At 40.5% G+C, this 24,562-nt stretch overlaps 1 protein-coding gene across 2 annotated transcripts in view; it reads right to left on the bottom strand.

The window, feature by feature from the left end:
* Positions 1-24,562, bottom strand: part of LOC101171858 (GDNF family receptor alpha-1) — a 111,239-nt gene that overhangs the window by 83,974 nt on the left and 2,703 nt on the right. The window contains exon 4 of one of the 2 annotated variants that reach the window (XM_011484248.2): positions 2,756-2,926. The exons of the other annotated variant lie outside the window; for it this stretch is intronic. Within the exon in view, the coding sequence (XP_011482550.1) occupies positions 2,756-2,926 (171 nt within the window). The remainder of the gene's footprint in view (positions 1-2,755; positions 2,927-24,562) is intronic. 2 annotated transcript variants of the gene reach the window in all.

The following is a 24,562-nucleotide window of genomic DNA, read 5'->3' as shown; positions in this document are numbered from 1 at the left end:
GAATACCTCTTATCTGACTGTTTTATCTGCTGGACCTTCTCATATACTTGCTCACTTGCTCCAAAAAAGGTGACTTATGATTTTTCCTAATGTAACATAATTTTGCACATATGTTTAACTTTTGATACTTGATCAAATTTTGCCATGAAAATTTCTGAAACAGTGTTATTTCTATTTTACTGATATAGTATTATTTTTTAAATCATTTCAATGACTATATATTTATAAGTAACATAATTTGCATATATTTTGGATACTTAATTGCCGTGTTGTTTTTTTTTTGTTTTTTACAAAATAATTTAAGTAATTTTGTCATGTGCTTTATTGATACTTAATGATTCTTAATTCTGTCCGATAAAAACTAGGAACCAGATTATGATAAATCATGTAATAAAATGGTTGCGGTAGAACAGGGGTGGGATTATATAAATTCGCTTCCTTCCACTCCCTGTCAAGCAATATTTATTAATATGACTAATTATCCAAAGTTTGATTAGTTATTGTATGAATGTATAACTGATGATTGTATTGTTTTGTGTATTATTTCTATTTGATTGCTTGAAATAAACCATTTCAAATCAAAATCAAAATATACCCTTATCAATCTCACTTTCCTCTCTTTAATTTGTGTGTAAATATAAGGAATATGTCTATGGAAATGTTGGCAATTTATACTATTTGTACTTTTATAATATATAAATAATAAACAGAGCAGGCTTTTAGCCCTGCCCGCTGTGTTTGTTATTTTTTTGTTTCGTTTCTTTTTTCTTTCTTTTTTCGATGTGTTGGACAAATAATTATAAATCTTAATAAAATATTTTTAGCAAAAAAAGATCAATATTAGTTGACTGAAAACCATCAGAAAGGGAAACAAAAGACAGCCGTGCCAGATAAAAACAAAACAAAACTGCGCTAAAATGAAGGCAATTACTTTCAAAATAAGAGAAAAATCAGCAAAACAAGATAAAAAAAAGAAAACTGAGCACAGAACAAGAAAAACCTTTAAATAAAATTGAAGAAAAAAAAAATCTAAGGAAACATATTCTGTTTCTGATTATTTTTTGTTACATTAAGATTTTAAATGATTTTTTACAACCTCGCAAAATAAATAAATAAAAATTAAATAAAAATACTGATTTGAAACCGGTGCTCCAGGAGACACCTCCAAACAGGTTAAGACTCACCGTGATGCATGCTTTCACTATACTTGCATAGACACACCTGACTTTAATGACTGTAATTATGCGCTCTCTATAGAGCAGCAAGGACATAAACACACACACACACACACACACAAATAGGTTAGTAAATCCCTTTTTAAATATTTTATCTCCCTTTTATTTAAATAAAAACAAGCAACACATACTAGTGGACTGAAAATTTGTCTTGTAAGTCATAAAAAGCTTGCTTTGACACAACATTCATTTCCTTCAGCAAAGGCAGAAAATGTGTGTTTGTGCAATTCTGCTTCTGGCTGCTTGTGCATGCACACACGTGCATTCGCCAATACTGTATCATGATCTGTGCACGCTCAGACATAGAGGTAGTCAAGCTTGACAATCTATCACACAGTCCAACCGATGAGTCCATATGAACTTCAAATGTACAAAATCTCTAAATAATGATCACATTTGCTCGTGAAGACCTAGCGGGGTTGACTTTTCAACCGGCTGGGAAGTAAAATGAAATATTTCTCTCCTTTCATCACAGCAGGCAATAAGCTCTTTTTAGTCATAAAACTAATGTAGCAGTCACAGACACTGACCGCTCTCTAAAATGAAATTTCATAAGCCAAAATGGCACTGGGGGAGTATCAAAACATAGCATATCCTTTACTTCTCTCACCCCCATGCATCTCGCCCTCTCTACATTACATGCATCCATCTTTTTCGACAGCCATTCCCAACACATCTGCTGTGGAAGTTGTTCGGAAGGACATGTTAATCCAACCTAACAGAAGCCAGCATGAGGAGGAAACATGGTCCCGTTTTTGCATGAACAGTGTGGTGCTTTGGTTTGTGTCTGTTGCATCACGAAGAGAACAAACATTGGTGAGAGGCAGCTGCAGGAAGTCATTCAAGCATGGGTTACTGTGATGCTGAAAGGACAGGTTGTATTTGTTCACTTTATCATATTATAAGAAAAACTGTTTGCTCACAGTCAAGAGTGGCAGAATAGGTGGACTAAGATATCCAAAAAAACCATAAATCTGCACAGAAAAATGCCAATACGGAGGCGATCACAAGACGTTTTTTGTCTGCTCCTAAATCAAAATGATTTGAATAAAGAAATACTCAGAAACACCATTTTAAGGTAATTTTTTTTTTAAATATGTCCTCTCTCATGAGAAAAATTCTACAAGAACATGTTAAAAACACTAAAAACAGGATTTTAATTGGAGTAGGTCTTTAAGATGAAAGTGTATGACACAATGTAAAAGCTTTGGGGGCATTAAAAAAAAATCTGCCTCACCTGATTAACCCTTACTTACCATTACATGTTGTTGAAATGTTTGCTACGACCTTTCACCTGCAGGGCTCCCCAAGCAGGCTACAATCTTCAAATATATGCAGACCACCTGCATGTACCATACAGGTTTGCCCATTTTTTTTTTGCCGTATTCACCTGTAAGGGCCTATGGATACTTTTCTGGCCCTTTAACCCGCAGAGATACTGTACCTTCACAAACCAGTGATAGAATAGGCGCTTGCATTATTAAAGAAATGCCCATTTTCATTTTATTTATTTTTTTTACCTAATATGGCCCAGTTGGGATGAGCTCTCCTGTTTCTACTAGGATCCTGAAGCTCTGTAGGAGAGGAGCTCCTTCTGCCGAGAACAGGCTCTCCGGCCTGGGACAGCCGGCCCCCAGCGGCCCCACTGCCCGGAGCTGAAGTGGGAGAGCTGCTCCACGGTTCCCCACCTTCTGTAAGAGATGTGCGGCACTCAGGACCACCAAACAGGCATTTGTCAGGGCTTACTAGGGCTCACAAAGAGGGTACAGACTTGCAAGAAGTGAGAAGAAAGCATTCAGGTGACTGCACTTGAGGGCAGAGTGGTTTCTGGGTAGGCAGAGGTGGAAAAACAGAAGGATCACAAGGTGTCATAATCCAGGGTTTCACAGAGGGGGAAATCCATGAAAGTTCAGAAATGTGCAGAGAAAAGTATATAAAAGAGAGAGGGGAGTATAGTTCTTATCTATAGCTGGTTAAAATGTGCAGAAGACCTCGCCGGTTTACTAGGTCTGAAAATCCCATGTGTTGAAGAATTCATTCTGAACCAGTCCAGAGCTTCAAATCCAACATGTTTGCAAACAAAGACAGCGGTTTACCTACATTGTCAATAGACAAACGGCACAAACAGTGTGAGGATAGATCACGGGTTAGTCCACTTAGGCGTGAAGAGAGTACACAAACAAGCAGATTGATCAAATAGTCACGCAGGCCAACAGGAAGCTGGCTGGGGAATCAGGGGCGCACGTTTCCCGATTGTTAGCTGGAAGAACGGCCACGGGATGAAACAAATGCAAATCTGTATCAGTGACCTCGTTTAACATCTTTGAGAAGACAGACATGCGCGGAGCAAGACCAAAACCTCGCATGCGGACGTCTTCCCTCTCTCCCAGTCTGTTTAGGGCCTTGTTTGTCTTTCAGGGATGCTCTTTGATCAAAAGAAGAGGCACGAGAGAAAAGGGGGCCAAAGCTATAATTCTCCAAAGAAAGCCGTTTGTTAGTTTGAAACATGGCTTTAATCAAAGGCACTGTGGCTGTTGACAAACATGATCACAGGGGACACGATGTGAATTCCAGCTCCAATCAGGCAGCAGAGCGTAGAAGGAGAAGAATATTGGAAGAATAAAAAAGTTTAGTAAAAATCCCAACAGGGACTTTCTGATATTCTGAAATAAAGAAATCGCAAGTTTTTGTAGGTCAGATTAATCTTTAGAGAAAATGCTGTTGAGACATTTTATTACCGCAAAAGAATAAAGCAATGACACCCATGCATTTTGCATCGATATGCACAATAAAATTTTTGCAATTAGCAAAAACTTAATTCTTCTTTTTTTTCATTTTTCTTCTATTTGTGTGTCAAACCTTAATATGAAAAAACAAACTCAAAGGTATATTATCTGGTATTAAAAGTGTATATCTTTATTTAGTTTCTATCAAAAAATATTAGAAAAAAAATGTAAAAACCTAACTCAACTTGTTAAAAACTCTATAATTAAGCAGTGACTGATCCTAAAAACCTTTGAAAGTCAAACAGCAGGTGAATTTTCCTAAAGACCCACTCCCATCAGGCAGTAGTTTACTAGAAATCCACCTCTGAGTTGTGGGCGGGACTGTTGGTGCTAAGCAACCCCAACCCCCCTTCCCCCACTGTTGCTGAGAGCTCTTTGTTTACGTATCTCAAGCAAGCTTACAGCCCCTCACATCCCCAACCTAACATTATCAGCGCAACAAAAATTGTGAGGAATATTGGATCTAGGGGCGGAGCTACGGGGGCCCAAGCAAAAAGATTTGCCCATTGCCCCCCAATTTTTAAAGTCAGAATTAGAAACATTATTCAATCATTATTAAAATCATTATTCACAAAGATTGAAAAAGAATCACTAGAAGTTTCTTTAAGAATGGTAAAAATGACAAGAAATATCTTTAATTGACATCTTGAGCCCCTTAAATTATCTGCTACGCCCCTGTATTGTGAATGCCGGGTGATTTGGGCCGACAGCAACCTGGCCTTAGCCAAAGTTCTAGTTCATCTGCTCCTGATTCTCCACAAATCGACTAAAGAAATACTTTCTTTATTTATATCCTCCATCCTCAGAAAAATGCCACAAGGACATGGAGCGATTTCTTTTTTGTTTTGTCATGGGGCAAATATTTTATATCAAGATCAGAATTGATGTGACCTTTGAGAATTCATAACAGGATTTTAAAAACTAACAGAAGGGCCAACAAAACACCCGTTTAGTTCAGATTCCTTGACAAAACTCTCCACATTTCAAACGGAGGAATACTTTTGCACTGATGTTTTATGGGAAAGTAAGTTGCTTCAGGAAAGCAGCAGTTTACACTTGAATAAACGTCAGAGCAGCTGCTCTGTGAAGACTCTAGTCACGTTACAGAGCTGTAATACAAAACCTTCAGTCCGTACTTCTGAAAATGCAAAGAGCTACACTCTGCAAAGCTTTTATTGAGCACTGTATGGAAACTAGGAAACTCTGAAATTAGAGCAGGTTGAGCTGTACGAGGAAATCGCCATTCCTTCTCTGAATAATGTTATATATCTGATATTGAGTTAGAGGAGAATTTGCATTTGTGAGACTATGGATGCTGTTTCAAGGTTAGGCACACATCTGAGCACATTATTGAATGGAAGTTGAAGTTTATTTGATTCTATAAATGTAACATTTTACAAATTTTAAATGATAAATCATCAGTAACCAAAAACAGAAGGGCTAAAGTATCATGCTTATCAAAGGCCTTCCAAAAATAATGAATTAACAAACCCTATCTTTGAAGGCATTTCCTTTTCATTGCACAATATTTTTTTTTATGTAAATAACATTTTAGACAATTTAACTCCTTGTTTTAGTCAGTCCTATTTGTGCTTTTACTTTTTCATGGGGCTTCGTGTGAAAGTGGCTCAAAATGCATTTTAAGTTTTAACAAATGGCTTAAAATTTAAAGATATACTTGAAAGTTTTTGCTTTAAGCAGCAAATTTTAACAACTCAGACAGAACACAACAGTTTAATTTAGTCTTTTACACTTTGAGAAAATATGAAATGTTATGAATAAGACTGAGACAAAAAAGGCCCTGATGGCTGGAGCTGAGTAAAGTAATCCAGCAAGTTAACTGTGTGCAGCTGAAAGCTTAAAGCAGCAGCTTAACACGAGGCTGGGGCTTTGCCGCACCTGCCAGCGGTCATTCACGCCTCTGCCGGCTGAGCCGAACACAATGTGTTCAGAACGTGTTCCTATTACCCACAAAACAATGCTTTCCTCATTGCTGATTCCAGGAGGAAAGCTTGTTAATACTGTCAGCTAGAGCTGTCCTTTTATATTTTTGTGGGTTTCTTCCCGTTTACTCTTTAGTTAGATAATTTCATAGCTTTACATTCATACAGAGAAAAGCTTACAAAACATTTTTAAAACATTAAATTGACCAAAGAGATTGTTCAGGATGGAGGACACTCCAACAAATGCACCATAAGGGCTAAATGTGGAGTTTTTAGGACAAGTTAAAAAAATAGAAAAAAAATAGATGATTATATCTACTTCAAAGATCCCTTGAATATAAATGAGCACAAAATGAGTCACAGACAGGAAAAATATCCAGACTGCAATGAAATATTGAAATATTGTTAGTTTGAAAGACTTATGTAGACAGAGAGTGAAACTCATTATAACTACTGTTAAGCATGGTGGTTGTTGATTGGTGGTATTGAAAATGGCTCATACAGCAAGTTTCGCCAAAAATCATCAAAAGTGTTTTAAAGTTTTGTAAAAACAGGTTTTGCAATGTCCTAGTCAGTTGCATCCATCAGTTTAACCCTTGTGCTATCCTAGGCTCTTTACCATTGGGAGTTGGGTCATCTAGACCCACTAGACAGTGCTCTGAACCTTTTTTCTTCAATGATTTGTGATCTTCACTGGTGTCCATGGATTACATGAAATCCTCTCCACCTTTATCCACCTTTGTCATGGTAGGAATAACACGTCAATGTAAGGGCCCACAAGCTTCCTGCACCAAGTTCTTAACAACAGGGAGGGAAAGGGTGGAGTTTCTCCACACCAACGGTCCCACCCACAACCCTGAGGTGAATTTCTAATCAACTACTGCCGCTCTGCAGAAACTACTTCCTAAAAAAACAACAAAAAGTTTTGTTGTGTTTTGGCTGAAAATGGCATAATCAAAGGTGAAAGACCACTGGGAACACTTACATCAAAACATGATCAAAGATGCATCTTTAAAACACCTAACCAGATTTTTCTTTCACAATGATGTGAAAGACTAATATAAATGTGTCATAAATCTTTCAAATTAACAGAGCTACAAGCGACTGAACCACATAGATACTTTCTGTAAGCTCCGTGTGTTTCTTTTGGTGCATTTGGTTTACTAATGAACAAAAAAGTTGAGGTTGCGCTTGTCTATTCCCAATCAAATGTTAGATATTTTTACATTACTAAAAAAAGAAAAGTGAGATTAAAAGGACAGTACTTCAGCGTAAGACTGCATATCTCCACCTGTGCCGCTTACTTGCCTGCATGAGCACATGCGTTTGTGTAAAACTACCTGCGTAGGTGTCTGCAGCTGGGTTTGAGTAGTTAATTGTCCATATTTGCATGTAGTATAAAGCAGCAGCAGGAGGCAGACCTGGCACACTCTCCTTCCTGCTGATTTGAGCTGTCAGCAGCATTTATTAACCATGATGGATCACCCCTCCACTTCACATCCAATCAAAGGCCTCAGAGGGACTCAAATCTGGTCACCTTTGCATGATTTGCTTGGCCCATGGTGCGACAGCCACAGTTGGACCGGCAGCCTGATGCTACGGTTCCTGTCGGAATGACTTTGCCATTTGCACACAGCTGGAACTATTATTTTTGAAACTGTGCGGGGAATTAAATGGGCAGTTGACAGACGGCTTCATAGGAAGGAGAAATTAAAGGGACTGCTTTGAGAGATCTTCAGTCAGAGAAACTTTAAATACAAGGGTGTTCTCTTGACCTTGCCTGAGGCTTTTAACGTAAAATGTGTTCCAGAGAATACTATATTTTACAATAGAAGCTAAAAGTTACCACCAAATCCAAATAATCTTTCTTCCCCAGTGAAGGAAGATTAACAGTAAATCTTGCCTTTTTCTCCCAACACTTGAGCAATTCATCTATGTTTAACCAAAAATGTTCTCATACACTTTGCATACAAAAACCCAAAAGAGCGGGGATGAGACAAAGTCAAAGGCAAAAACGAAAGTTTGGAAGTGCAGACCTCACAGATAAAGTTTGATCCATGGCTGAACAGATGAGGCTGAGCAGCAGAGAAAGAGGGCACAACGGAAGAAGGGAGCAATCAATAGATTCTTGTAGGCAACGCCTCAAGTTTCCGATCCAACATGGTGCTGCATCGATTAGGCTTCAGGGCACAGGGACAAGGAACGTCAGCGCTGGACGTGGGAGTCGTTATAAAAACAAAGTATTTATCAGGGAGGAAGACCATGAGAACCATGAGGGGGAATTTGATCCAGCCAAATACAAAGGATGAACAAAGAGCTGCATTGCAGATGCGGACTCACAGAATGTCAGATCGTTTGCAGAAGTATCATCTACTTGACATAAGTTGTTTTGGAACCATAGAACTTTGTTGTTTTCGAAGCAAAACTCAACATTTGCATTTTTTTTTAAATGTAGATGATTGTTAGACCTAAACAATAACTCAAAAATGAATCATCATCGTGATATTAGCCTGTATGATACACGTATCACAAAAGATGGCGTGAATTACAGTTAACCGGTACCTTAAATCACATATGTCAAACTCAAGGCCCGGGGGCCAAATGTGGCCCTCCATGTCATTTTATGTGGCCCCCGAGAGCATAAAAGTTTTTGATTTCTTAAAATAAAAAATAAAAATTGGTGTGTATTTATTCATATCTAGGGGGAATCTGCCTTGAAATATCGAATTGGGCAACTAAACATTATGACTCAAACACTGTCCATATAACCTAACCTGACGGAATCAAATTTAAAAGGATTTATGCTAGAATAACAAGCAAACATATGTTTTCTATGCAACTGTAATTGTCACTTTCAAAAATTATAATAAATAAATAAATTAGTTGTTTAACATTAAGGAGTAGTTACATGTATGTTTCATTACATTTAGTTACATGTATAAGTTATATCCGGCCCTTTGAGGACAGCCGCTATACTGATGTGGCCCTCGGTGGAAATGAGTTTGACAACCCTGCCTTAAATGTTTACACACGATCAAACAATGTCATGGCAACTTGAAGTATTTAACAAATCAAATATATTTCTTTATGCATTGATCAAACGGATGGACCCCTTTACATCATTGACCAATTGAATGAAGCTATTTTACGATGCCCACCTCCTACGTAGACGTGGGTCATTTCAGTTTGTACGATACACGTATCGCAGAATACGATGTAAACTGCAATAGAACATTACTTAGATGTTAACACACATGCTAGATGCCTGCCTTCTATACAGACCAGGGTTTATTTTTGTTTAGATCAATACCATTTAGAGTTTTATTTATTTTATTGTATGTTTTGCATGGATCATAAGTCATATCATCATTGCAATATTGATCACTAATCTTGCACATCAAAGTTCTGTCATATCGTGCAGCCCTGATGACTGTAGCTGAGCTGTAGAACAAAACATCCCACTGGCCAGTTTCATAGATACACCTGCAATTCATGTGACACCAGTTTTGTTCGTTGGTTGGTTGTCGTAAGACTTCAACTAAAACATCACTGAACAAGGGAGTAAGAAAATACTACACAAAGACGAAAAAAGCAGTTTGGATGACAAAAAAAGGCAGGCTGGATTAAGAAATGGAGCGACTAAAAGCATAGATTTATATACACTGTGGGACAGTCAAGCTTGAGACACTGAGGTAATTACCAACTTAAGACAGATGATTACAAGGGGACAGACTAAACAGAGCAAGGAGCTAAAAATGAAGTAAATGATGACGTTAAACTTGATACATGTAGAAAAGAATAACACACAAAAAAAAAAACTTCCAGATTTTTTTAAATGCATCATTTTTTAGGTTTGAATTGACATAAGAAATAAACTATTGCTACAATTGTTTTATAAAAAGGGCCATACTAAATGGTGGAATTTCACTGTTGTCCTTTTAAAGGTGTTTAAGGTGTTGTAGGTGTATACTAGCTTTGAAAGAGGCAATGTGGCGTGATTTTTTTGTTTTAAAAATGATGCAATTTCTACTCAATATTAGCAGTCAAACATGTTTACAATACAGCAACATGCACTGTATTCAATAACTGCAGGACAAAAGACAAAAAAATCACTAAAGTTCATGTGTTAACGAATTAAAATGTTCTATGGTTGCAAGATAAATGTCTTTAGCTTTAGATCACCTGTTACAAAGAAATCTTGATACATTATAAACATTCTTAATCAAGCTGCGTTCACAATGCCATCTGCAACGCATGTTCAAGTGACCACTTTCAATAAAAAGTCTATGAAACGCACATAAATGCATGTTTGGCGTTCAAAACTCTTCTTTTAAGGGCTCCGCGTACAAAGTTTGGGGTCACTGAACGGGCGTTAAAAGTCAAACTTTGACCAATCAGGTAGTGACGTATGGATGCCATCCCACTCATGGAAGAGCAAACCATTTGAAAAATGATCATGGAAGAGAAATTAATATTTTCTGTTTGTGCCCAGCTGTAATTATATGACACCGGAGCTGTGAAAGAAAGAAGCCTGGAGCAAGATTTGTGAGATTTACACCACTTCAACATTCCACCAACTGTAGGTGGGGGTCACGCGCTAGCACTGGGTGGAGACAGTTCAGTGTGAACACAATACATACATGCTAAACGCGCCTTCAAGAATGTGCGTTGTTGGACCAGCATCCCGCGTTTAGAATGAAATGGTGTATACTCGAATAGCGATTTTCTACCTTTTCTTAGCCCAAAGTGCTTCAAAGCCACTGTTCCATTCACCCCTGCACACACACATGCACACACTGATGACAGGTCCGCTGGGAATATGGGGTTCAGTGTCTTGCCCAGGGACACTTTGACACATGGCGCAAGGTGGGAATGGAACCTGCAATCTTCTGATCAGAGGTTGACCGCCCTTCCACAGCCACAGCCGTGGATGAACGTAGCATCAGAGTTGCAACAGTTTGTACAATATTCAGGGTCAGCCTTTTTTATTTTTTTTTTGCAGCCAGTGAGACAAAATACTTTTTTTAAATTCTAAAGCGGCACAGTCCTCAAAGAAAGACTTTAAATCAAATTCACAAATTTCAGTTTCTGAATCTAAGCAAACTTTATATAATCCTAAAGCAAACTGCAATTCAGATTAGCCAATTCAGATTACTCGCAATGTGCCCATCCATCTTTACTCACAAAAGTACAAATCATAATACTTTTAAGAAGATAAAAAAGGAAGAATAATTGAACTGCTGTTTGGATTAACTGTTCAACATAAAAATAGTTTTTGTTAACACAGGCCAGAAGCATAAATTGAGTTCTGAGCAAGGATTTAATTGTTAGGACAAACACGCATGTAGGTCAGCTGAATGAATGTATTAATAGAGGCTTTTGCAGGTCATTGGATCATGTCTTGCTCAGTCTGTTCAATAAAACACAGTTGATCAATTACTCTCCATTGTTGGACAGAAAACTCATGTGATTCTCCAAAAACACGGAAGCTGCAAATAAACTGCTAAATCATCATCCTGGAAAACGACAATCTCCAGATGCATTTGACTGCATCACCATGACGCAGGGAATAACAGGGGGGGGGGGTACATGCAGTCAAGCAGCAAATAAAGTGGAGGAAGGAGAGCAGGCTTTCCAAAAACGATGCAGCACAACGTATTATTTTTCTACCTGCTCAGCATTGCTGGACAGTGTCCCACACACAGACACTTATCTCTAAGCATTGGCAGTTCATGGTGGGAGTCACTTCCACTGCAGCCAGTGGTTGAGTGGTGTTGACAGCCTCCTAGTGCTGCACGTCAGCGTGTGGGGATTTGAAGCGCTGCCTTGGTTTGACAAGTCCGACCAGACTCATACAGATGTTTTGGCACACACAACACATGCAGGCGTCACTGAGATTCTGCTTCAAGGTTGAGTTCTGCAGCGGGAGGGGTGGATAACGAGATGCGTTTGAGGTTTTGACACATGGGAGAAATAGTATTTTGAGCTCCAGGTTTACTCGGGCATCAAGTAGGTTCTGATGCAGGAGCCAGTTCAGGCTTTAAGGGAAAGTTTATGCCAAACAGCTGCAATAACAAGAAAAATATACATCAAAAGCAGGCGACAGCTTCTGGTAAATGCTAAGCTAAAATTTATAGAGTCGTGGAAAATGTTCCTAAAAATTACCACCAATACAAAAGTTGGAAGAAGACTGGAAATTATGGGAGTATAAAGGTATTTATTGCTCATTTGGGAATCTGTGATGCATATGCAGATCGCAATTTGACCGTTTTTTTGGGGTTTTTTTTGTTTTTTTTTGGTCTGTCCACTCATCTAAGATATCATTTGTCTCCTCAAGTGAATAAGGAGTCTTTATTCTTTGTGACATGATGCAATTCAGCTTCCTCCTCTTTCACTCCACCCAGCCTGTCACCATGCTGCACGCGCTGTACTGTGCTGTACGGTTGTGCAAAGCTGTAACACTTATCTCAATGAGGCAAATATAAGAAGGGGGAGGGAGCGAGGAGAATTGCAATGAGACGATTGCTTTCGAAAAAGAAAACAATCTGAATGTTCCAAACTGAAAGCAGTTAAATTAGTATTGAATTAGTAAGTGGATTTTAGAACAATAGCAAAAAGATTCACAGGAGTATATTAGTTTATTAAGATTCCTGATTTTAGGGGCAACATGCAGAAACAAATAGGTTGGAGATGCTTTTCAAAAGAGGATTTGCAGGTGATCAGTTATTAACAATCCAACCCAAATCACTGTATTTGAATGGGGTTGCACAGTCCATTTAGCATGTTAAATTAATATAACAGAGTAGGGGATATTCAGAAGGACCAGGAGGCTTCCAGAACTGAAGATTTAGTATGTATTACACAGAAGGCGTGTGCTTTTTCTCTGAGAAGGCAGCACAAAGGAGGAAAGCCCAGGCCATTGCAGCACACACTGCTGGTCACCCTTTATCTGTCCTGATGATGGCCATCATGAAAAGAAGGATCAAGGGACTGTAAGAACTGTCAATGTCAGCTGCCCCAGAGCAAGGCAGCTGGGTCCCCGGAGACAAAAAGTAGTGCAGAAGAGGAGCAGACTGTGCACAACCAAGGTAAAAATATGACATTAGCAAGAAAGGGGAAACTGAAAAAATATATGTGATTAATGTTGGCTCAATTATCAGCCCTAAACTCCTCCAGAAACACACATTGCATTTGTGAAATGCCTGTTGAGGAATCTACAACTCCTCCTCAAAGACAATACCAGCAGCCATTTTCCCACAAAGCTGTGGAAGTTTCCAGGTGCAATTTGGACCGACAAAATTTAGACACAAAATAGTGGCTGCTTCACATTGCATGCCTTATATTGATCACCTTCTATCCACTCCTTGCAATTTTTATGTGTTCTGCTAGAACATATATGTTTGCCAAACTGAGTCCAGATAGTAATTCAAGTCCATATTTATATATATATATCCATCCATCCATCCATCTTCCTCCGCTTATCCGGGACCGGGTCGCGGGGGCAGCAGACTGAGCAGAGATGCCCAGACTTCCCTCACCCCAGCCACTTCCTCCAGCTCCTCTGGGGGGACCCCGAGACGTTCCCAGGCCAGCCGAGAGACGTAGTCTCTCCAGCGTGTCCTGGGTCTTCCCCGGGGCCTCCGCCCAGTGGGACATGCCCGGAACACCTCTCCAGGGAGGCGTCCAGGAGGCATCCGAACTAGATGCCAGAGCCACCTCAACTGGCTCCTTTCGATGTGGAGGAGAAGCGGTTCTACTCCGAGCTCTCCGCGGGTGACCGAGCTACTCACCCTATCTCTAAGGGAGCGCCCAGCCACCCTGCGGAGGAAGCTCATTTCAGCCGCTTGTATTCGGGACCTTGTTCTTTCGGTCATGACCCATAGCTCATGACCATAGGTGAGTACTGGAACGTAGATCGACCGGTAAATTGAGAGCTTTGCTTTTCGGCTCAGCTCTCTCTTCACCACGACGGACCGATAGAGCGACCGCATAACTACGGACGCTGCTCCGATCCGCCTGTCAATCTCACGCTCCGATCTTCCCTCACTCGTGAACAAGACCCCAAGGTATTTAAACTCCTCCACCTGGGGCAGGGACACTCCACCGACCGAGAGATGGCAAACTACCTTTCTCCGGTCAAAGACCATGGCCTCAGATTTAGCGATGCTGACCCTCATCCCAGCCGCTTCACACTCGGCCGCAAACCGCCCCAATGCACGCTGGAGGTCCCGGTTCGATGAAGCCAACAGGACAACATCATCTGCAAAAAGCAGAGAGGAGATCCTGTGGTCCCCAAACCAGATCCCTTCCGGCCCCTGGCTGCGCCTAGAAATTCTGTCCATAAAAACTATGAAAAGAACCGGTGATAGAGGGCAGCCCTGCCGGAGTCCAACGTGGACCGGGAACAGGTCTGACTTACTGCCGGCTATGCGGACCAAGCTCCTACTCCGGTCATACAGAGACCGGACAGCCCTCAGTAAGGCTCCCCGGACCCCATACTCCCAGAGCACCCCCCACAGGATGCCACGGGGGACGCGGTCGAACGCCTTCTCCAAATCCACAAAACACATATGGACTGGATGAGCGAACTCCCACAAACCCTCCAGCACCCTAGATAGGGTGTAGAGCTGGTCCACTGTTCCACGACCAGGACGGAAACCGCACTGTTGTTCCTGAATCCGAGGTTCGACTATCGGACGGACTCTCCTCTCCAGTACCCTGGCATAGACTTTCCCAGGGAGGCTGAGGAGTGTAATTCCCCTATGGTTGGAACACACCCTCCGGTCCCCCTTCTTAAAGAGGGGAACCACCACCCCTGTCTGCCAGTCCAGTGGTACGGTTCCCAACCGCCACGCGATGCTGCAGAGACGTGTCAGCCAAGACACTCCCACAGCATCCAGAGACTTGAGGTGCTCAGGGCGGACTTCATCCACCCCCGGGGCCTTGCCACCGAGGAGCTCGTTGACTACCTCAGTGACTTCAGCCCGGGTAATGGACAGCCCCACCCCAAAATCCTCACTCTCCACTTCTTCAAAAGAAGGCGTGTCAGTGGGATTGAGGAGATCCTCGAAGTACTCCTTCCACCGCCCGACAATGTCCCCAGTCGAAGTCAACGTCCCCATATATATATATATATATATATATATATATATATATATACTGCACTGTTATGTGCACAAACATGAAGTAGTAAAGTTTTTTATGGCGGTACAACTTTGTGTTTTTTGTAAATTGTGTGTGCTTGTAGGAACATAAATATGTATTTTGCTAAGGGTTTGCTCACTGTTACTTTGCCTATGGTTGCCAGTGGTTTGAGATCATATTTAAATTAGGAATGCACGATATCAGGAAAACCTGCAATGAGCGATATGACTTGCGATGCACGCCTATATAGCAAAAAAACTAATGCATCATTTTCATTTCTCTGCAACTGTTTTATGAACAAAAGTCAGCAAAATAAAAAATAAAAAAAACTCCAAATGACGCATGTCTACATAGGAGGCGGGGTCTCTTGACATTCGTCCCTCTGGACAAAAAGGGCACAATTTAATTTTTTCATTTATTCAAGCTGCCATAAGATTTTTAAAACGTGTGTAAACATTTAAGGTAACCATTTATCAAAATGTACGGCGTATTTTGCAATACAGGCTAATATTGCGATAACAATTTATTGTGCCATCTGTATTCAAATGGCATTAGACTTTCTGAAAAAACTGATGTTGAAACTGTAAAGTTAAGAAGTTTAAACATCTGTAATCTTGAGATGCACATCAGTGCTTATTGCATGAACTAAAATAATTTTAGGGCATCTCGTTCTTCATGCAACAAAAATCCACAACCAGAATTCTGCAGGGTTTTTCTGCAGGAGCAAATGCTAGTTCTGAAAATATTCAGTGGATAAAGAAATATTGCACATGACAGAAATAGGCCGTGACCTGTTAAGCAGCTGACTTTTTATCAAGTGAGAGATGGAAAAAAGTTTACTGCCAAACACTACAGCACTTTTATTCTCACCTATAAAAAAAGAGAAGCTGGAAGAGGAGCAGGTCAGACAGTTTGGGAAACTAACTTCTGTCTAAAACAAGCTGCTGTCAACTGTTCCAAAGTCGTACTTGGTCACACGTGTAGTTATTCTTTACTGCTGCATAGAAGCTTCATTTTTGGATATTGCAAAAAGATCAGAAAATGAAAAAAAAAACTAAATACAAAAAAGTTTTTAAAAAGAATGAAAGACTAGAATGTAGGAAAGCAGTGAACACTCCAAGTATAAAGTACAAAACTACAGGAGCTTGGAATTCTCTTCTATTTCCAGGGCCCCTTTCATTTTCCAGCACCCTGAGCCAAATGGTGCGGAAGTAATTGCAAGTCAACTTGCATCTCAGAATAATGCTATCCGTCTCTGCGCTGCTCCCGCCTGCATGGATCACTGACTCATAAACATGGCCAACCGATGAAAGAGGCACAGCGAACTAAACTGAGCTCTCCTCTTTGTTTGAGATTCCATCCTTGAACACTGACCAAAAATGAAAGTCTAACTTCTTCTCCACATTTGAGAACTTCTAAAAAGTTAATATGTTGAACAAAAGCACAGAGGCGTATATGGAACTGACCAAGACCTTATAATAGCAGCATTTTGATTTTAAAATCTGTTTAAACTCCCACAAAATGCTGAAATTCCTTCCTAAATTAAAGGGTTTAGTTGCATTTGTGTCATTGGTGGTTGTTTGCCGTTAATCTTCTAAGATTCTGCCCCAATTGTTGTGTCTGAGACAGTCCTCTCAGCTACCTGATTTTGTATCTAGCAGGCCTGCGCAATAAATCGTAGATTTATCGTTATTACAATATCAAGCTGTGCAATATGCATATCGCAGAAGGCGGTGAAAATTGTGATAAATGGTAATCTTATTTGTGCTAAAACAATCTTGTGACAGCTTGAAGTATTTAATTAATCAAATAAATCCATAAATGCATTTGACCAATCGGATGGACGCCTTCACGTTGTTGACCAATTGGATGGAGCCTTTTGGGGCCTAGTCTACATGTCTCCTATGTACAGAAGAGGATAGAGTTTATCTTCATCAAGAAATCTGCAGCTGCTTTAAACTTTATTTGTACATTAGATTTCATGTAGGAACCATTTAAATATCCATCCATCCATCAATCTTCCTCCGCTTATCCGGGACCGGGTCGCGGGAGCAGCAGTCTAAGCAGAGATGCCCAGACTTCCCTCGCCTCAGCCACTTCCTCCAGCTCCTCTAGGGGGACCCCGAGGCGTTCCCAGGCCAGCCAAGAGACGTAGTCTCTCCAGCATGTCCTGGGTCTTCCCCGGGGCCTCCGCCCAGTGGGACATGCCCGGAACACCCCTCCAGGGAGGCGTCCAGGAGGCATCCGGACTCGATGCCCGAGCCACCTCAACTGGCTCCTTTCGATGTGGAGGAGAAGCGGTTCTACTCTGAGCTCTCCGCGGGTGACCGAGTTTCTCACCCTATCTCTAAGGGAGCGCCCAGCCACCCTGCAGAGGAAGCTCATTTCAGCCGCTTGTATTCGGGACCTCGTTCTCTCGGTCATGACCCAAAGCTCATGACATGGGTGAGTATTGGAACGAAGATCGACCGGTAAATTTGAGAGCTTTGCTTTTTGGCTCAGCTCTCTCTTCACCAGAACGGACAGATACAGCGACCGCATAACTACGGACGCCGCTCTGATCCGCCTGTCAATCTCACGCTCTGATCTTCCCTCACTCGTGAACAAGACCCCAAGGTATTTAAACTCCTCCACCTGGGGCAGGGACACTCCACCCACCAAGAGATGGCAAACTACCTTTCTCCGATTGAGAACCATGGCCTCAGATTTAGTGGTGCTGACCCTCATCCCAGCCGCTTCACACTGGGCCGCAAACCGCCGCAATGCACGCTGGAGGTCCTGGCTCGATGAAGCTAACAGGACAACATCATCTGCAAAAAGCAGAGAGGAAATCCTGTGGTCCCCAAACCAGACCTTTTCCGGCCCCTGGCTGCGCCTAGAAATTCTGTCCATAAAAACTATGAACAGAACCGGTGATAAAGGGTAGCCCTGCCGGAGTGGACCAGGAACAGGTCTTGGAACAGATCTTGGTATGCGAACCAAGCTCCTACTCCGGTCATAAAGAGACCGGACAGCCCTCAGTAAGGCTCCCCGGACCCCATACTCCCAGAGCACCCTCCACAGGATACCACGGGGGACGCGGTCGAACGCCTTCTCCAAATCCACAAAACACATATGGACTGGATGAACGAACTCCCACAATCCCTCCAGCACCCTAGATAGGGTGTAGAGTTGGTCCACTGTTCCACGACCAGGACGGAAACCGCACTGTTGTTCCTGAATCCGAGGTTCGACTATCGGACTATTAAAATGTGATCTATATTTTCCCTTAAGCCATTACTGTCATAGTGGATGCAACAAAACCAGACGCCCAACCTGGTTCAACCTTGTCAACTCTTGAAGTGTGATGGATAAATAGGAGAAAAAAAAGAAGAAATTAGTATTTTCTAAACATAATAAATGTCAATCCACCATTTGAGCAACTTTTTTAGCAGCACCCTCGTAACATTAGACAGTCGATTGCTGAATATTATGCACCATGATTTTTGTAGGCAGTGTGAACAACTGTCACAATAAATCCTATATTTGGAATAAAGACTCATTGTTTTCATCTGTTAATGCAACTTTATTTTATTTTGAAGTCAAATATTCTTCCTCAGTTTTCTCGCTGGCACTTTTCATCCAAAATAAACTTTCCAAATATGTTTTTTTTTTTTTTTTTTACTTTGCTAGCTAGGGGGATTTAATTTAGCTGTGGGTTCAGCCACTTCAGAAAGTAGCGGATGGATTTTCAACACATGATTAAGCAACTTGACAATTGTGAAGATAGAATAAGTCAGATGTGGTGGCCAGACTCCAGTAGTTTTTCAAAATAAAACTTCAGAATCTGATTCTAAATAAAACGATAAAATGCAGGTTGTGGTTTTATTTTTTTTGCCACCCGATACCAATTGTCGCACATACCAGTACCGGTCCACAGGCCAGGGATTGGGGAGAAATGGTACAGAATCAGCATTTTTTCCCTTGTGGTTTCACCAGTCTTCTGCAGTCTCCTTTCCTGCCTGCATCTAAGGCAGGGGTGGGCAATTCCAGGCCTCGAGGGCCGGTGTGTCTGCATGATTTCCAGATAGTCTTGCCCTACTCATGGCTGATTACCTGGTTCAGGTGTGTCCAGCCAATAATCTGGCCCTACTCATGGCTGATTACCTGGTTCAGGTGTGTCCAGCCAATCAGAACATGCCAGAGCACGGTATGCTGGAAAACATGCAGGACTGCGGCCCTCAGTGCCCACCTCTGATCTAAGGTTATTCGGCAAGTGTAAATTAGGCGTGAGTGTGCATGAATTCTTGCACTGGCCCAGTAATCCCCAACGACCCTAAACAGGAAGAAAATTACCAGTAAAAAAGCCACAGTGCAATCTACCCCTGCCGCTCTGCTTCAGTATAAAGACATGATGAGTCCCTAGAGGTGAGATCCCTGCTCCTCAGGTAAACATCTGAAAATAATTAGCTAAATAAACCAAGCAGCACTGGTAGGTTCAAGTGTGTGCATCTACCAGCTCTGCTGCAGGAGCACAAAAACAAGAGTAAACATCTGTTTTCTGTCAACCCACTGTTAAGTCAATGTTTTTATACGTGCAGTACAAAAAAAATATACCGTATTTTTTTTGTCCTTCTCAACTTGTCACTAGTCTGTCATAACTAATGATTGGTGACCGGCAAACAAAGGGCAGTCATGTGAAAAAACAATGGCGCATCAGATGACCTATTATTTGGGGACTAGCTCTCTAACTTGCCCAAATTAGAGCTGTGAACCATGTTGGAATATCATTCTGTTCTAATTACTTCAAAAGAAACACTTTCAAATGTCGTTTTTGGTCAATTGCAAAACTCAAATGCATTTAATTAAAAGGAAAACAAAATAAATCAAAAATTACCTTTGAGAAAAATTTGCAAATTTGTGATTTTTGCAGTAGAAAGAAAGATTTAACAATTTTTTGTACTGTCTCAGATTTATTGTGAAAAGAATGTTTTGAATGATGAAAAAATATCTTTAAAAACGAAAGCTGGGGATGTTCTGGAAAATTAAATGTGAAGCATTGTCACAAAAAAACTGTTGTAAAGATGAATTATTAGAGGAAATTGGTAAGTTGTAAAAAATTAAAATTGAAAAAAAGCAAGAATTGCCCCCAGACATTTAAGTGTTAAATGATCTTGTGGTATTTTTCTGATGTGGACATATATTAATAAAATTAAGCTTAAAATTGAATTCCTGAGTATTTCTTTATACAGATTGTTGTGAATCAATGGCAGAAAAATAATAATGTTTGACAGTTGTACTTGTGGTGTGACACATACAATCAGTGGGCCACAAGCTCCCTGCTCCGCTCTATTGTGATGCATCCACTTACAGACAAAGAAATCCGTGTACGTCTTTGTTTTACTTCTCTGAGCTGGAATCTGGCTCAAAACTGCACGGCTGGATAGATATAATATTTTATTTTTGTTGCACCGGTATTGTTCCGTTTCGGGTGTGGGGGCTACAAGCTAGCAGGGGAGGATGTAAACAGAGAGCCCTCAGTAATGGGGAAGGGAAGGGGGGCAGGGTTTTCATATGTCCTAAGAAAACACACCGTTTTTCTGTTTTTTTTTTGGGCTAAAAACGGCATAATCATAATTAAAAGACCACTGGGAACACTTTGAAAATAGATCAAAAGCTGATCAGAGAGGATCTTTAAAAAATGATAATCTTTTGCACAGGTTAAAAAATATATTAACCATATTTGACAAAATCAATCATTTATTAAAGAGCATTCAGTCTAAATTTGTCTGGTTGTGACACTGGAAGCAGGTGTTCATAGAGAAGTAAAGTGTAATTGAGTATTTGTGCATTAAGAGCTGGATAAATATGAATGTCATAGATGTTAGTGGTGGTTTGATGCTTGAAATAAATTATGAAATTGCAAGATCCATATTGTTGCAGACTCCTTTAATACAAACATGTCAGTTCAATAATCATTTATTTCACACCACTATTTTTGTTTTTTCTGCCTAAAATTGGTTAAAAGATTGTATATGTGACTGATTAAAATAAAAGGAGATATAATATCATAAAGGGTCTGCTCAGAACAAGAACTCCACTTTAATGTAAAAACAACTTTTCACATCAGTCCGCTCTCAAAATTCTCTTTCTTACCTTTTTTAAGTTTTTTTTTGTTTTTCGATCCGATTCAACATGCAGCCCGCCAGAACTGAATTAGCTGTCAGAGTGATCAAAAACAGACTTGGAGCTCTCGTCCTTTCTGCCTCCCTCTTTCTTGTCATCTTTCCCTTCAATTTCCACACAAAGGCGGGAAGAAGCAGAGATCTCCTGCACTTTGTGTCCTGTTCTCCCAGACTCCCCCTGCTATTCTCTAATTAACCCTCACCCTCCCCTGCCTCCGCCTCCCCACCACTGATTCCTGCTCCTGTATTCTGACTCTACTTGAATGATCAAACTCAACTCTGACTGTTTTTTTTTCTTTTTCTCTGCTTTCTTTTCTATACACCTAACTGTTAGGTTCGCCTCTTCAGTCACTGACAGATCAGACATGAATAGTAAAACTTAAAAAATCATAATAGTAAAACATCTGCATAGTCTTTAATGTCTTGTGTGTCTTGTGCTTTTAAGCATTTTATTTTCATTTATTCATTTCTAGAGGACCTTTCACCACCAGCCAAGGAGGCCCAAAGCGCTGTACACAAGAAAAGGGTTTTAAAGAGTTTTAAACCAAAATAATAAAAAGGCAGCTAGGCAGATAGTACGGTGCAATAGTACAACGCTAAGCTATTTTGCATAAATCCTCCATTATGAGAAAATAGCCACACGAACACAAATCACTAAAAACAAAAGTTTCATTGGAGTTGTTCTTTAAAACAATAGGTTATTAGATGCAAAAACGTCCATCAAATGAAACGTAAACATTAGGGTTGGGTTGATAAAATTGGTTAGTCAATCTGAATCAATCCAAGCTTAATAAATCAATAATCAATCCATTAAAAGTAGAGATCGATCTTTTATGCTTTTTTTTTGGTGACCTAACGCATAATGGCGGTAATGCCAAAGTCCTCTAGCTTGATGCTAACGTATAATGGAATTTCCCATAGGACGGCTAATGCTAACGCTCGGTCGACCTAAACATACATTTCTGACCAAATTAACAGCTTTATATGCTCACAGGCATGAATTTTAACTAATTATTTTCTAAAGTAACCATTTATGGCCTAAAGCACAATTTTTTGCTCAAATCTTCTGGAATAAAGTATGATGTTAAAGTGCATACTTCAACTAGTGGTCATACTAAAATACCCCCCAGGAAAGGCAGAACATAATAATCTGCACATTTTTTTTGGAGCTTTTCTTTTTTTACATTTTTACAGTATGTGAACTGTATCAGATTAATATGATTAGCTTCATAACATATACATAACTTTTGTATTTCTGTACAAATGTGTCCAAATGTGTAAACCATGTAAATTCAAAATCAAATCAAATCAAATTGAGTGGATCGTAATTAAAATTGATCCAGGCTCCGGTGAATCGATTCTGGAAATTATTGGTGAAACCCAGTGCTAGTAAACAACTGGGATAGATATGCCTTAAGTCAATTCAAAAGATGAAGTATGTTTTTCATGTACTGAAAAATAAACTGCTGTGTGATCTTAAGTTTTGACACTAGACAGAAAATCTTTGCTTCCTCCTTTGAAGGGCTATTACTTTGAAAACCGAAGTAAAAGTTTTTAAAACAGAGGGGCGAATAGAAAAAAACACTTTTTCTTCTTGCAGGCTTATAAAAATGAGATACTTGACCCAAAAAAAAGGCTTAGCATGACTGATCCACTTTGTCAATTCATGTTAAACAGAAAAAAACCCAAATGGAAATGAAATGTGGGGAGAATGTGAACAAAAACATCCTTTGTGCAGATATAGCCGACTTCTTACTTAGTGTCCTCTCAGGTTCTTATCTTCAAGTTTGTACATTTTTCTGTATTTTCAGACATCTGGACAAGAGGAATCGAAACAACTGCCTTCATTTTCCATTTTGAACCATTGCATTTGTAACTTGCCCATCCACTTTGCAAAGTTTCACTTTCCCTCAAAAAAAATAAATAAATAAATAAATAAATAAATAAATAAAAAGCACAGCCCATCAAACCAAGCTTCTTTTGGATCAAATACTGCGGGTGCATGCAACCCGTGACTGCAGAGTTCAAATAATTAATAAAGTTGGTTAAGTGCAAGAATGGCCGGGGGCCCAGTCCCAGGGGGAGCGATGAACCTCATCCTGTGTGGGTCCTTAGGCAAGACCCTCCATGCTACTGCCTAACTGTGTTGCCACAAGGGGAGCCTCTCTCCCGGTCCCCAGCCCGGACAAAATACAGAGTTGTGCCAGCATAAATCTCTGCCAAACCAATAGTAGCTGATTAGCTGAAGGCAAAGGTGAACAACATCATCCTCAGTGGGTGTTTCCATGAAACGCTGCGTTTGGTTTTCATGCAACTTTTTTGCTGTTTTTACTCTACTTTCCAACACGACTAAAAAAAGGTGCTCCTGCTTGTGCTTTGAATCCAGCAGGTATTATGACTTTTCATTCTCCGTGCAAGAAAATGACTGCTTCTGCAGTTTCCTTTTGACTTCTTTTCCGTATCCAATTATGTGATGCATCATATCGTGAATTGCTTATGTGCTTATGTTCTCAAATACTTTTAAAAATATTCCATCATTTTAAAAAGCTTAAGATTCATCTTTCTGCATTCTTTCCATGCTGATTTTTTTTTCCCAGAAAGCATAACTGCTTTCATAAGAAGTCGTCTTTTGGAAGGATTTTGAACCCAGAAGGTGGTCTAACGTTTTGTGCTTCTTAATCACAACCACCCAGCTTTACGATGTCACATTTCTGAGGGAGAAGAATTGGTTCAGGTTAAATCACACCTTATGAGATTAAGAAAATGCGACACGGGGGGTCAAAACATCAACCTTGTTCTCTGAGGAGGAGGAAAGCAGAGGATTCCTGTTTGATTTGCAGCATGTGTCTCCTGCTGTGCAATGGTGAAAATGTGAGCGGCTCCACAACTACTCCCGAAAGCACACAACGCTCTCAACCAAAGGGGGAACAGAGTTCTGCCACTGAGGGGCCTGGGAAGAAGCGAATAACATCGCCATCTAGAGGTTTGAAGCAGCATTTCCCTCATCATCGCTCAGCTCTGAGCCAGAAAACGCTGGTTGTGAACCTTATGAGTTCGTCACATCATGTCTCTTCAACAGGTGGAGTCACAAAACCAGAGCACAAGGTCAACAGTTAATGCTACTCCTGCCACCTCTGACGCTCTCATCCTCTTCTAGATGAGACTCAGAACTATAGCTCCCCACGCAGGGCCACTTCCTGTCTGCATGCCGGGTGAGAACAAGGGAGGGGGGGAGTGGCAGAGACAGAAAGAGGGAGGTGTCGCATCCAGATCTGTGACGGCTACCTGAT

The sequence above is a fragment of the Oryzias latipes genome, chromosome 15 (genome assembly GCF_002234675.1).
Source record: "Oryzias latipes chromosome 15, ASM223467v1".
Taxonomy (NCBI): Eukaryota; Metazoa; Chordata; class Actinopteri; order Beloniformes; family Adrianichthyidae; genus Oryzias; species Oryzias latipes.
Note: the sequence above shows the minus strand (reverse complement) of the source record. Positions and strands in the feature narration are given on the sequence as shown.